This window comes from Ovis aries, chromosome 4 (genome assembly GCF_016772045.2).
Source record: "Ovis aries strain OAR_USU_Benz2616 breed Rambouillet chromosome 4, ARS-UI_Ramb_v3.0, whole genome shotgun sequence".
Classification (NCBI taxonomy): Eukaryota; Metazoa; Chordata; class Mammalia; order Artiodactyla; family Bovidae; genus Ovis; species Ovis aries.
The window spans coordinates 53,082,732-53,097,457 of record NC_056057.1 but is presented as its reverse complement, the minus strand read 5'-3'; the positions used below and the strand labels follow the sequence as shown (position 1 = coordinate 53,097,457).

General features: G+C 38.5%; 1 protein-coding gene across 11 annotated transcripts in view; it reads left to right on the top strand.

Moving 5' to 3' along the window:
* Positions 1 to 2,591, top strand: part of MET (MET proto-oncogene, receptor tyrosine kinase) — a 116,892-nt gene extending 114,301 nt beyond the window's left edge. For 10 of the 11 annotated variants that reach the window (XM_060414395.1, XM_042248298.2, XM_060414391.1 and 7 more), the window contains 2 exons: positions 98 to 234; positions 340 to 2,591. In XM_060414395.1, coding sequence (XP_060270378.1) covers positions 98 to 234; positions 340 to 556 — 354 coding nt within the window. In that variant the 3' untranslated portion in view covers positions 557 to 2,591. The remainder of the gene's footprint in view (positions 1 to 97; positions 235 to 339) is intronic. The other variant, NM_001111071.1, reaches the window with a different exon arrangement.
* The last annotated feature ends 12,135 nt before the right edge of the window (positions 2,592 to 14,726 follow it).

Sequence of the window (14,726 nt, the reverse complement as noted above, 5' to 3'; positions counted from 1 at the left end):
CTAAACCAAGTTTTATCATGAAGATCTGCTGATCACCTTTCATATTTGTGCGGCCACTCTTCCCTTACCTGGATTCTCCCTTCCCTTGTTTGACCAGTGGTCCTTTGGCGTGCTCCTCTGGGAACTGATGACAAGAGGAGCACCACCTTATCCTGACGTCAACACCTTTGACATAACAGTTTACTTGTTGCAAGGAAGAAGGCTCCTACAACCTGAATACTGCCCAGATCCCTTGTAAGTAAGAATTCCAGCAGCATCTTCTATAGCTCTTATGTTCTTTACTTTTGCAGAAGTGCTTGCCTTCAGAGTCCTCACAGCATTGTATCCTTTTTGAAACAGGTATGAAGTGATGCTGAAATGCTGGCACCCTAAAGCTGAATTGCGCCCATCCTTTTCTGAACTGGTCTCCAGGATAGCCGCGATATTCTCCGCTTTCATTGGGGAGCACTATGTCCATGTGAATGCTACTTACGTGAACGTCAGATGTGTTGCCCCATATCCTTCTCTGTTGTCATCACAAGAGAATGTCAGTGGCGAGGATGATGATGACACATGATGGATGGAGGCACCTGTGCCGCCGAGTCCCCTTCTGAGAAGCCTCACTGAACTGCCTGAACAACAGTCCACCCTTTGTCCAACGTTCTTTTCACTGCCTGGCCACTGAAAGGCCACCAGGTACTTTTTGCTTTTGCCAAGATTGCACTATTACAGGACCTTATATTGTTATTAAAATGACTGGATTCTACAGAATTTCTCATCTGACAAAGCATCAGAGCAAGCAGCTTGGTCTCGCAGGCCAGTAACCAACAGCAATCCTGCAGCTGTGATAATGCTTCTGTCACATTCAGGCCAAAACCCAAATGCTGGGTTGAAATTTTTTAAAATCAAGATCCCACTTGATTTCATATGGGGAACTGAAGCAATGCATTTTGAAGACTTCTTAATGACAGAAAATTCAAAAGAAATGGTAATGTCCCAACAGAGCATGGCAGCCCTGGGACCAAACCACTCATTTAGAATTAAAATGTTTCAAAGAACTTATGTGTTGTATGAAAAACACATTTTTTTATTACCGATGTTGTCATTTGCCCATTAGGTAGACATTCCCTTTTAAATTTTTGTCTACACATTCCTTTTATTGGAGAACTATCCATAATCAATACAGTCAACATTTCAAAACAGCAGGACATGAAATATGTTTATAACTTTATAGGAATATTTACATATTGTACATAAACAACATTAAGGTTTTCATAAAATAGCTTAGTCACAATGAAATATTTGCCATTTAAAAATCAACTGTTTAAGAATGATACTTTGCTAATCTGGATGTGGACACTTAGAAGTTTTGTCTTTTTTTTAATGACAACTCTGAAAATAAAACAAGTAATTTGTGATGACGGTTGTTTTTAAAGGTAACTCAGCATGTTTTTAAAGCAGAATACCTCTGACTAAAAGCATTGTTGGTTCCTATCATGGCTTATATGTAGAGCCTTGGAAAGAATCAATGGACTGGAAATATCAGCCTCTTTGTCAGGTGGCAGCTTTCCACCCCACAAACAATTGGAAACAACCAAATCAGGGGAATCCAGTTTTGTATTAGAACATTATGTGTTATTACGCAAAACATATTTTAGGGAAAAAAAATATGTTGATTGAAAGTTCTGACCATTTCGCCTGGATGAACAGTTACTCTGGTCAGGACTTTTGTGATGTTTTGTTCTGTGGGATTTTGTGCTTACTACTGTATAATGCATGTGGCACAGGATACTCAAACTGGTTTTGTTGATGTAAACATTTAAAGTATTATATTTTTATAAAAAGGTTTATTTTTAATGATGTGAGAAAACTTTTGTTAGGCCACAAAAATACTGCACTGTGAACATTTCAGAAAAGGTATGTCGAACTTGGATTAATAACAGCATGATTTTAAATGGCTGTGAATAAGTGATAAGGAAATGTACTGACTGCCAGAACTCCCCACCCTCATTACGTCACCAGGACTTGAAGCCAAGGGTTAACACAGCAAGCTATAAAGAGGGTGTGTTTATAGTAGAGTTGAGCTAAAACCCAATAGTAGAGTTAAGCTCTTTTTGTGAGACAGTGATTACAACTGAAAGTTCTTTGACAGTGGTGGAACTTACCAGAAGACCCAAGGAATTGTACTGCAGAGATATTCCAGTTCAAATATTATTATTTCAGAAGTGTATAGAGTGATACTAATTATAGAATATTGTAAATAATGGATGAAGAAGAAAAAAATCTGCTCTGCAGAAAAAAAAACCGTTTCTACTAATGTCAGGAGAATGAATACATCAAGAATAGAGCTTATGGAAACAACTCATCAACAAGACTGCACACCTGTATATATGCTTGAAAAAGCTACAATGTGAATTTCATGTTTGCTATTTATAAACGTGTCCTTTGGTTAATATGTCTGGACAGACTATGGGAGTTAAGTGATTCTTCTAAGAATTAGATACTTGTCACTGCCTATACCTGCAGTTGAGCTGAATGGTACTTTGTATGTTAATAGTTGTTGTTCGGATAAATCATACAATTAAAGTGATGTATCGTCTTGTATACTGAAAGTTGGTTATTGTTAGTCATGCTTGATTACCTGCCCATTTACATAAGGACAGGGGAAGCCTAAGATTGATTTCCCCTGGCTACATCAAGTCATCCATTAGAAGAGTGTTGTTAGTCAAGTTAATGCTGCTGCTGCTGCTGCTGCTGCTGCTGCTGCTAAGCTGCCTCAGTTGTGTCCAACTCTGTGCGACCCCATAGACGGCAGCCCACCAGGCTCCCGTCCCTGGGATTCTCCAGGCAAGAACACTGGAGTGGGCTGCCATTTCCTTCTCCTACACAGGAAAGTGAAAAGTGAAAGTGAAGTCGCTCAGTCATGTCCGACTCTTAGAGACCCCATTGGACTGCAGCCCACCAGGCTCCTCCGTCCATGGGATTTTCCAGGCAAGAGTGCTGGAGTGGATCGCCATTGCCTTCTCCACAAGTTAATGCATCCTTACCTAAAAGAATTTGCATCCCTAAGTTTCAGGAAGTCTCTGCCTTTCTTAACGGTGTTTCCCCTGACCTGCTGCATTTCCTAGCATTTCCCTAACAGTCTTTGAGCTGCCAGAGCACCTGGTCCCTCCTTCAGCTTGATGCTCTTCTCCAGCAAGGTGCATCCTTGTACCAGAAGATATGACAATGGAACTACAACCTGCAGTTGGCACAGAGATACCCAGTTGGGTGTTGGAGGAGAGAGAACTTCTTAACGCTCTGTAAAACCTCACTTTTCATTGAGAGTTCCCACTCTTCAGGTGTCCCCAGGGACTAGCGAAACTATCTTCAGGTTTTATCTGTGAGTATTGTTGTAATGGTAAAGGAATTCAGAGGTGAAATTTCAGTCATCTAAGTCTTGGGGCAATCTGTTTTTTTTTTTTTTAAAGAAAAAGGTCCAGGTTTAAACCAGTGCCTACAAAGTGTGGTGGGGGCTGATTCTTTAGTGATATAATTTAATGCCCATACCCAGTCAGACTCCTTCTCTGCCAAGAGATGCATTTCCATAGGACGTTGTCAGACCACATAGCCCCGAAAGAGAACTTGTCATCCTTACATCCCAAGTATCTGGCACTTAGCAGATTTTCAAACAGTTGCTCAACTGAAACAGGATTTTCTTGTCCTCAGTCAGTCACTTTAAGCCACCACAGATAACAAAGTTGCATATGCAAGTCCCATGATATTTGGTGAATCACCAGCATGGGGGTTGGAAGAGAACCTTTCTAGGGAGAGAGGGATAAAAAGATATCCCTTTGTAGAGTTTTGCTGGGTGCTCTGAATTTTTAATTGTCACAAGATTTTTTTATTCCACAGTGTAGGCATCAATTATGTTTTTGCTCTCTGACCTACACAAGAGGTCACCTCCTTAGAGAAATATGTTGAAGAGATAGAAAACCTGTACAAGTACATTAAATGTTTAATTGCTGGCATCTTGCTTTGTTAATTTACCCAGTTTAGTTAAGGAAAAAAAGTAACATGTAAAAGAAATTAATTTTTAATTCATTCAAATATTTCATGCACATCTATATATGTCAGGCCAACTAGGTAATGGGAATACAAATAAACACTCTCCCACCCCAAGAAATTTAATTGAAGAGACAATATTACACAGTGACTATTAGAATTGTGTTTTCTTAGATCTGTAAACCATCTTGAAGAGGCTTCATAGTCTATACTGGGAGTTTATAGCTTTTGACCCCTTGGCCTGTTTCTCTGTTTTATCCCCTCTGGCTATCACCAATCTGTTTTCTGTATCTATGAGCATTTTTTGTGGGGTTATCTTGTGATTTGGTTTTGGGTGTTTTGACGGTTTGTTCCTTTTAGATTCCACATATAAGTGAGTCTGACTTATTTTACTTAGCACAGTGTCATCAAGGTCCATACAGGTTGTAGCAAATGGCAAGATTTCCTTCTTTTTATGGATAAATTTTATATGGGCTTCCCTGGTGACTCAAATGGTAAAGAATCTGCCTGCAATGCAGGACACCCAGGTTCAATCCCTGGGTCTCGAAGATTCCCTGGAGAAGGAAATGGCAACCTACTCTAGCATTCTTGCCTAGAGAATTCCATGGACAGAGGAGCCTGGCAGGCTACAGTTCATAAGTCACAAAGCATCAAACACGACTGAGTGACTAACATGTAACACTATATCTATATATATGTAATTTTCTTTGTCCATTCATCCCACCAATAGATATTTAGATTGTTTCCATGCCTTGGCTATTATAAATAATGCTGCAGTGAACATGAGAGTGCATATATCTTTTTTGAGTTAGAATTTTCGTTTTCTTCAGATAAATGTCCAAAAGTGGAGTTGTTGGATTGTATGCAAGTTTTATCTTTTTAATTTTTTTTAGGAACTCCCATACTATTCTCTGTAGTGGCTGCATTAAGTTACATTCCCAGTAGGGCACAAGGGTTCCTTGTTCTCAACATCCTCATCAGCATTTGTTTTCTCTTGCCTTTTCCCCCTCTTGTCTTTTTGATAAATAGCCATCCTAACAGGTGTGAGCTGACATGTCATTGGGGTTTTGATTTGCATTACCCTAATGATTGGTGATGTTGAGCATATTTTCATGTACATGTTGACCATCTATATATCATCTTTGGAAAAATGTCTATTCAGATATTCTGCCTAATTTTTAATTGGATTATTATTTTGCTGAGAGTTCCTTATATATTTTGGATCTGAGGACATTTTCTCCCATTCAGTAGTTTGACTTTCCCTTTTGTTGATGGTATCCTTTGCTGTGCAGAAACTTTTAAATTTTATATAGTCCCACTTGCTTATTTTTGCTTTTGTTGCCTTCACTTTTGGTGTCAGACTCAAAACAGTTATTGCCAAGATTTACATCAAGGAGCTTACTACCTATGTTTTCTTCTAGGAGTTTTATGTTTTCAGGTCTTACATTCAAGTCTTTAATCCATTTTGAGTTGATTTTTGTGAATGGTATAACATAGTGGTCCAGTTTCATTCTTTTGTGTAGGTCTGTCCAAGTTTCCCAACACCATTTATTGAGAAGATTGTCCCTTCTCCATGAATATTCTGGTGCCTTTGTTGAAAATTGACCAACCACGTATGTGTGGGTTTATTTCTGGGATTTCTTGTTCAGTTCCATTGATCTATGTGTCTAGTTTTAATGCCAATACCATATTTCTTTGATTACTGTAGCTTTGTGAAACAGTTTGAAATCAGGGAGGGCATCACAGACTAAACATACCAAGTGAAGCTTCTTCATAAAGCAGAAAAATCAAGCTCTGACTTATTTTGAGGAAATACTGAACCTCTGTCAATCTAAGCTTCTTCGTCTGTCACACAGGTTAATCCTACGTACTGTGCAAGTTGTGTAGAGACTAAAGATAGTGTGTAAAGTTCACCTAGACACCATAGTTGCTCAGCATTTGTGATAGTATTACTATCATCTTCAATAAAAGCCCATGTAAATGTAGCCTGTAGTTGATGAAAGGGAAATTAAGCCTGAAAGAACCTTGCTGCTGCTGTCGCTTCAGTCGTGTCCGACTCTGTGCGACCCCATAGACGGCAGCCCACCAGGCTCCGGTCCCTGGGACTCTCCAGGCAAGAACACTGGAGTGGGTTGCCATTTCCTTCTCCAATGCATGAGAGAGAAAAGTGAAAGTGAAGTCGCTCAGTTGTGTCCGACTCTTCGCGACCCCATGGACTGCAGCCCACCAGGCTCCTCCGCCCATGGGATTCTCCAGGCAAGAGTACTGGAGTGGGGTGCCATTGCCTTCTCCGGAAGAACCGTATAGATGCTTAAATACAAATTCTTACCCCATCCATCACCTCGTACCAGTTTTATATAGTAGAATTAAAGCTGTGGTTCTGTCTCGTCCTTGAGTATTGATCCTGCAATACAGGTGGGGGTTGAGAAGCAGGACAAAACAGTGACAAGATGGTGGCTTCTTTCCTCTTGGTACGGTTCACCCAAAGACTACCTCTGTTCCTTCTTGTTTCTCCAGACTCTCTACTATTTCTTTAATTACTTCTTCAATGACTAGTTTCCTTTTTTCTTGTTTAGCCTTCAGACCTACAATTAACAACAGACATGGAAAAAAACAACCTATCTAAATTACAGGAAGGTTGCAGGAAGGCACAAATTGCAGGAATCCCAATTCTCAGTATTCATGTCTAGAGAGTATGACTGTTCCTTACTTTGCTCAAATGGGTGGTTAATCATTATTCAGACTCAGGAAAAGTAGACTACGTGCAGTATTGTTATATGGTGTTTTATGTTATGTGGGGTGTGTTTGGAAGATAAGGAATACTTCATTAATATTCTAATCCATCTGGATGACTAGACATACATGGCTGACTACACAGACCCAGTAGGATGCACTCCTGTGGTGCTTTAGACAGTTTCAGGAGATAGGTATGCAGACACTATGCCCCAAAGGAAGAAATGCTTATTGCTTTTAATTCCACAAAGTGTTTTTCCATTTCATACTTGACATTTTTCTTCAAGACTATCTCAGTTCCCTATCTATCAAAAATTGGAAATAACTTCAGTCATAAACCAGTGAAATATTTCAGTTGGTGAATTGAAGGTAATAAAACAGAGGCTTGCCCAAACTGTCCTTTGTTGTAAATTACACCAGAGGTCTAGATTACGTCAGCCAAAGGTATTGATCACAACGCTGAGAGGTTTATAACTACTATTGACTTACCATATGACCCTGGAGCAGAAATCTAGGAAAATTGCAAAAGCATATCTATGATAATGAAAAGTCCATCATTAATAGAACTTACTATCCTATCATCCAACTAGTACTGTGTTGGCTTCAAGGCAAATATTTAACTAATGCTAAAAACAGAAAGTACTCTTGTGTTCACACTTATTTCCATTGCTTGCTTCTGAGCTATTCTGATAAACATGTTTTCCTTCTTATCAATAAAATTATAGATTTATTTTAAAACATATAAAAAAACTTATATGAATTAGTTTGTTCATTAGTTCCATATAAAATTAGCATCAGATATCCAAATAGCTTCTAATCCTTTTTTATTTTTTTTTTTTAAATGAAGAGCTAGTTCCCCACATAGATCAATTTAGAATAGGGCTCAAGTCCCACTCTTCTGGGTAGTTAAACCCTACCTGGTTAAGCATTCTGAAAGCTAGTTAGCATTTTTAAAAATCAACTGAAATGAAAATGGCCATATTTAGGATATGTAAATGGAAAATTTTAAGTATTAATTTAACATTATTTTGAAGCACTGGTCCCAGATTACAGTGATAATTAATTTTTTATCATTTTCTTGAAAAGAAGCCTTTATGTATTCACCCTTTCACTGTCACATGCATATGTTCTTTTCACCACATGAGTTCCAGGCTGGCAGAAACGTCCACTAATCCTTAGACCTCTGGACTGGAACGACAAAAATGCATAAAATCTTACCAGGCCAAAAGAGATCAACTTTAAAAATCTTTGGCATCCAAACATGTCAGAACTGTTTTTCACTGACTCCCCAAACCATTTGTGTTCCCCACTATGGTCCATGGCGTCTAATGTCTGTTTCCACTTTTATTGGGCAGCCTAGAATTTCTAAACACTCTATTTCATCTCATTTTCCTTAACCTTTCTTGGTTGTTTATACTTTCCCCAGTTGTTTTATGAGTTGTCTTTCTGTCCTGATTCTGGAAGTGTTGGAAAGTGGTAATGGACAGACTACTGTCTGCCAGCCCAAGCAGTCACTTTGACGTTTGCTACTGTGTTCCGGTGCATCTGCTCTTTCCATTACAGTCAAGCTGGGCCTCCCCCTCCATGGAACTGTGGCTCAGTAACCACTGTATGCATCAGTGGCAACAATTCTTGTGAACAAGAAATTCAAATTCAGAACCCTTGTGAAATCTTGCTTCGCACTTCTAATGTCAGGCACATGATCACCTTTAGAGATTCTGTCAGAAGTACCAATAAAGAAAAATTGCAGAGGAACCAAAATATCTTGTTGTTGGGATACTTTTGAAAAGCTGTTTCTGATTTTTTGTTAGACTATGAGAATTAAACATAAGAATTTTGAACCAGCTTCGGTGGTAGCCAAAAGATCTATGGAAATACATGGGTAAAGCAAAAAATGACTATCAAAAAGATACTGTAAAAACATGTTTCAGCATATACATAATGGAATATTACTCAGCTATTAAAAAGAATGCATTTGAATCAGTTCTAATGAGGTGGATGAAACTGGAGCCTATTGTACAGAGTGAAGTAAGTCAGAAAGAAAAACACCAATACAGTATACTAATGCATATATATGGAATTTAGAAAGATGGTAACAATGGCCCTATATGCAAGACAGCAAAAGAGACACAAATATAAAGAACAGACTTTTGGATTCTGTGGGAGAAGGCGAGGGTGGGATGGTTTGAGAGAATAGCTTTGAAACATTCATATTACCACATGTGAAACAGCTCGCCAGTCCAGGTTCGATGCATGAGACAGGGTGGTCAGGGTGGGTGCACGAGGATGACCCTGAGGGATGGGATGGGGAGGGAGGTGGGAGGGAGGTTCAGGATCTGGAACACATGTACACCCATGGCTGATTCATGTCAATGTATGGCGAAAACCACTACAATATTGTAAAGTAATTAGCCTCCAATATTCATTTTAAAAAATAAAATGTTAAAAAAAAACATGTTTCAGAAGGAAAATACCCACTGTTAAAACTACATAGATACTTTTTACTGCAAATTAACTTAATTGATAAAAACAATAATGATAATAATAATGATCTCATCCCAAGACATGTCAGAGGAATTAATGACTGTCTGGAAGCTAATGGGCTAAGGTAATGCTCTCAGGAATTAGTCTTGCTTAATGAAATGCTGTTAGTTTAGTAAACGGATGCTTATAATGACAGAAAGTAAAAAACCAGAGCTGCCACCATCGAGCCTGCCTGATACACGGGGAAAAAAGTTAATGTGTCATGTGCTGCTCTTATTCATTTTTCCTATTCATTTGTAATGTATCCTTTGTTTTTTTTTCTTTCATACATCTATCTCCTACTTTTACTCTGAGGATATGTTTACTTAAGGATTGTTATACTGACAGAGATTTAAGCTGTTAATAAAAATGTAACTCCCTCTAGTGCAGACGTATCAAACTTTAAATTATGATTTCTTTGAACCATTTTATGTATTCTGATGTGAAGAAAATGGATGCTCCATGTGGGCTTTAGAATATTGCTTCCAAAGTATAGTTGGCTTAGAAGTTATTACTGAACATCTGATTCCAAGATTATTCTAACAACTGTCCTCCTGATTCTGCTCTCTCTGTATTGACTCGTATGAAAGTGAAAGAAAGTGAAGTCACTCAGTCGTGTCTGACTCTTTGTGACCCTATGGACTGTAGCCTACCAGGCTCCTCCATCCATGGGATTTTCTAAGCAAGAGTACTGGAGTGGATTGCCATTTCCTTCTCCAGGGGATCTTCCCAACCCAGGGATCAAACCCAGGTCTCCCACATTGTAGGCAGATGCTTTACTGTCTGAGCCACTAAAACCATCTGCCAAAATTATATATCTGACTGTCATCTTCCTGCTTGAAAACCTGTGCCCATTCCTAGACGGTCTCTGCATCAATTCTTTTTGTTGTTATGTATTGTTTTTAATTACAAAATTTATTCTTGTGGAAAAAAATTTTACTTAGACTAAAAAATACACAGTGGACAGGAAATATCCTCTGACCACCTTCCTAATTCTCCATTCTCACTCCCTAAGTGTAATCAATAATAACACTTTCTTGTATATTCTTCCAGAAATTTCCACCCTGCATTAGTTCTCAACTAAGCCAAACACTTCAGAACATCCTTCAAAAGTCTCCATCTTATTGGGGCTTGCCTGCTGGCTCAGATGGTGAAGAATCTGCCTGCAGTGTAGGAGACCTGGGTTCAATCTTGGGTCAGGAAGATCCCCTGAAGGAGGACACAACAACCCACTCCAGTTTTCTTGCCTGGAGAATCCCCATGGACAGAGGAGCCTGGTGGGCTACAGTCTATGGGGTCGCAAAGAGTCAGACACGACTGATGACTGAGCGACTAACACTTACTGACCAAACTACCACTGAGCATAATCTCCTCAGTCAAGGAGGCTGTCTCTCAACCTCTGTGACTGAAATTCTACTAAATGTATCCTCTTTCTGATGTAAAGAGGGCCTGCGCTGTGCTCTTGGGGACACCCTCCCCTTACTCTGTGGCTGGCTTCTAATTTGGTGTCCCTTCAAACTGATACTCTTTAAATGTTTTCTCAATTTTTATTTAAATAGAGAAGAGATTTAAATGATTTTCTCATAATAAAAAAAAATCAAAGAACAAATTTACTTATTTCCATTTGACAAAGCAGAATCAATGCACTAAAAAGATCAACAAAATACTGTATTTTTCTAAAATTCTAGTTCTCTCTTTCAGTATTCCAAAATAGATTGCTTGGAAATTATAAGAGTTTTAAACTTAGGTAATAAAAACAAACATCCCCCAAAACTATTAAAAAAAAAAAAAAACAAAAAACACCCATTCCTGATAAGAAGCATTCTGTGAGGGATTATTTCAGAATTTCAGGGCACAACTTTTAACTGACTGGAACTCTGTTTACATGTGGTAAACATACACCACAGAGATGGGTTGTTTACCGTAGAAAGTTACTTCACTGCAACTGTCCTTTTGGCATAAGCTTACCCAACCTAATTTTGTCCATTACATAAGGAGCCACATGTGGAAACCTGAATCAGCTGACATCATATTACTAACTTAATCCAGTCATAATTCAGGGTCCAGTGACCTGGCAGGCACAGCCTCCCCCATCTTATTCTACATAGAAGTACTATGGTATAAACCTTGGATGGACACACTTTGGAATTAGATACTTCAGGTTTTAATCATTTCTACCACTTACCAGTGGTGAGATTTTGGACTAGTTGTTTAACTCTCCTAAGCTTCATTTTACACATTTGTAAAATGAAAATACAAATAGTGGCTTCCTTATAAGACTGTGTGAGGATTAAATGAAATGATGCATGTAAAACTCTCAATAAGTGGCAGTAATATTTCTGGGGACCTTGATTTCCACTATAATTAACTGATAATTACCTACCTTGTCCTACAAAAACATTCTATGTGGAAAATGCTAGGATAAATTACTACCAAACAGGTCAAAAGTTTGGCACAATCTAGAAATATGTGAAGGAGAAATTCATGAAAACTGACGCTGGTTTTCTTCATCTTGTTAATAATACCAGAACAGGGTCCTAGCCTAGTCCTGGCTGACTTTACTACCTGTGTGGCTCTCAATGTCACTTAATTTTTCAAGTTGTACTTTTCCTGTCTAGAAAGAATGAGAATAACTATACCTCACGATGCTGGTTGTAAATATTATATAATATGTTTTTATGTAAATATTAAATGATATAATATGTTTTATAAGATATTATTATGGTTGTTAGATACATCAAAATATATTTTTTATTACAAAATATATTTTTCACTTTAAATATATCTTGGAATTCATCTGATTCATAAAATTCCCTCTAACCCACTCTAGTTCTTCATTTGCTCCAACGGAATGTCTGGGGTTGTTTGCAGACATCTGTACTTAGAATCAAAGCGCTCAGGACTGGAAAAGTCTGCAAATCTGGCCCCAGCCTCCAGACAGAAGTTCTGGGTGCTAATTGCTTGCTGACCCTTAAACAACTCCAAGTCCTATTCAGACTTTAAAGTTTGGGGGTTAAATCACTGTCCCTTCTCAAAGATAATACAAATGATCTCACCACTTTAGAGATCTAAAGTGGTGTCCTGAGCTAACATGAGACACAGTGAGTTTGAATCTCATCACAGCAGTATTTTTCCAACATAATAAATTACTCTTTGTTCAAGTCAGAAACTGAATTCACTTTATTTTCCAAAATCGGCTCTGCCAGGTTTCCTTGATTTAATTGTATCTTTTTTGTCTGCTGACAATGGAAAGCAGAAGAAAATAGTCTTGCTAAGGAAATGAAATATGACCAAGAAAAACAGGCATTCTCACACTATATGAGGTAGATTTTTTTTTTCACATTCAATTTTTTATAAGAAAAAAGTCTTTACCCTTTGAAACAACAGCATTATTGTGGTGACTGTTGGGTCATATCTACAGAGCCCAAAAGAAAATGTTGGAAAGAAAATTAACCAGTTCACAAGGGTATGGACAACATTATTTTTAAAAGGAAATGGTTCTTCATACATAGAAAGAATAATAAATGATAGCCAAAAAAAGTGAGAGTTGAGGCAATTATTTAAATAATTCAAATAAAATATGTGTGATTAACTAAAGCACCAGTGGAATTTAGGTAAAATCACTTAGAGGGAACACAAGTTAACCAAATTATTACTGCATTTCTTCAGTATATTTAGCTAAAATAGTCCTTGCTTTAATAAAATTGTCTTGCTCAGAGAAGAACTCTTTAAGTCCTACTTGACTGATAGAGAGATCTTATAATGAATGAATAAGTGTTTAAAGCAAGAAATGGTTTTCATCCCACCTCTGCCATCTACTCACTATTTGCCCATGAACAAATATGGTTGTCCATTTATTCCATGTTAAAATGTTACTAAGAGCCTTCTACATAACACACACTGTTATAAGAAGAGAAAATACAGCAACGAATATACTAGACAGGACTGTTGCCCCCACAGGGCATTAATCCCAAAGTAGAGAGAAAGATGATCAGTTCAGTTCAGTCGCTCAGTCATGTCTGTCTCTGCGACCCCATGAATTTAGCACACCAGGCCTCCCTGTCCATCACGAACTCCCGAAGTTTCACTCAAACTCATGTCCATCGAGTCAGTGATGCCATCCAGCCATCTCATCCTCTGTCGTCCCCTTGTCCTCTGGCCCCCAATCCCTCCCAGCATCAGAGTCTTTTCCAATGAGTCAGCTCTTCACATCAGGTGGCCAAAGAATGGGAGTTTCAGCTTCAGCATCACTCCTTCCAATGAACACCCAGGACTGATCTCTTTCAGAATGGACTGGTTGGATCTCCTTGCAGTGCAAGGGACTCTCAAGAGTCTTCTCCAACACCACAGTTCAAAAGCATCAATTCTTTGGCTCTCAGCTTTCTTCACAGTCCAACTCTCACATCCATACATGACTACTGGAAAAACCATAGCCTTGACTAGATGGACATTTGTTGACAAAGTGTTGTCTCTGCTTTTTAATATGCTATCTAGGTTGGTCATAACTTTCCTTCCAAGGAGTAAGCGTCTTTTAATGTCATGGCTGCAGTCACCATCTGCAGTGATTTTGGAGCCACCAAAAAATAAAGTCTGACACTGCTTCCACTGTTTCCCCATCTACTTCCCGTGAAGTGATGGGACCAGATGCCATGATCTTAGTTTTCTGAATGTTGAGCTTTAAACCAACTTTTCACTTTCAACTCTCAACTTTTCACTCTCACTTTCATCAAGAAGCTCTTTAGCTCCTCTTCATTTTCTGCCATAAGGGTGGTGTCATCTGCAGAAAGATGATAGATACAGATAAATAGATGGTGTGTAGCTGATAGATACACAGAAGAGCTAGCTATATAAAAGTTAATTTCGAATTGTTATAAATACTACAAAAGAAACAAATAGGATAATAACAATTAAGGTTAAATGACTGTTTGGACAGAGTGATCAGGAAAGGTCTCTGTAAGAAAGCAAAACATGAACTAAGACCTGAAGATGAGGAGGACCCCACAGTGTGAAGAGCTGGTATGGAGCAGTCAAGGCAGGGAGAACACAAAGTGCAAAGCCTGCTTCTGGAGGTAGGAATGGGCTTTGTCTTTTGAGCCCCAGTAAAACAACCTTCACAGCAGTAGTATGTTAAAGGAGAAGCAAGGTGTGAGGCAGCTAGAAATGAAAGCAAGAGCCAGTTAGACTTCTATTCTGACAGCAGTGGGAAGTTACTGAAGGGTGTTAAGTAAGAGAGGACATGATTTATTTTTAATAGTTTAGTCTGGCTGCAGAGTGAAAATATATTATAGCAATGCAAGAGAAGAAGCAGGGAGGCTATTGAATAACTCCAGGCATGAAATCAAGGCAGGCTTGAAGTTGCATAGAGGGACTGGAAGCAGAGCTAAGTGGATAGACTTGAGATGAGTTTTAAGGAAAAATTAATGCACCGTGGTCCTGAGTTGTATGTG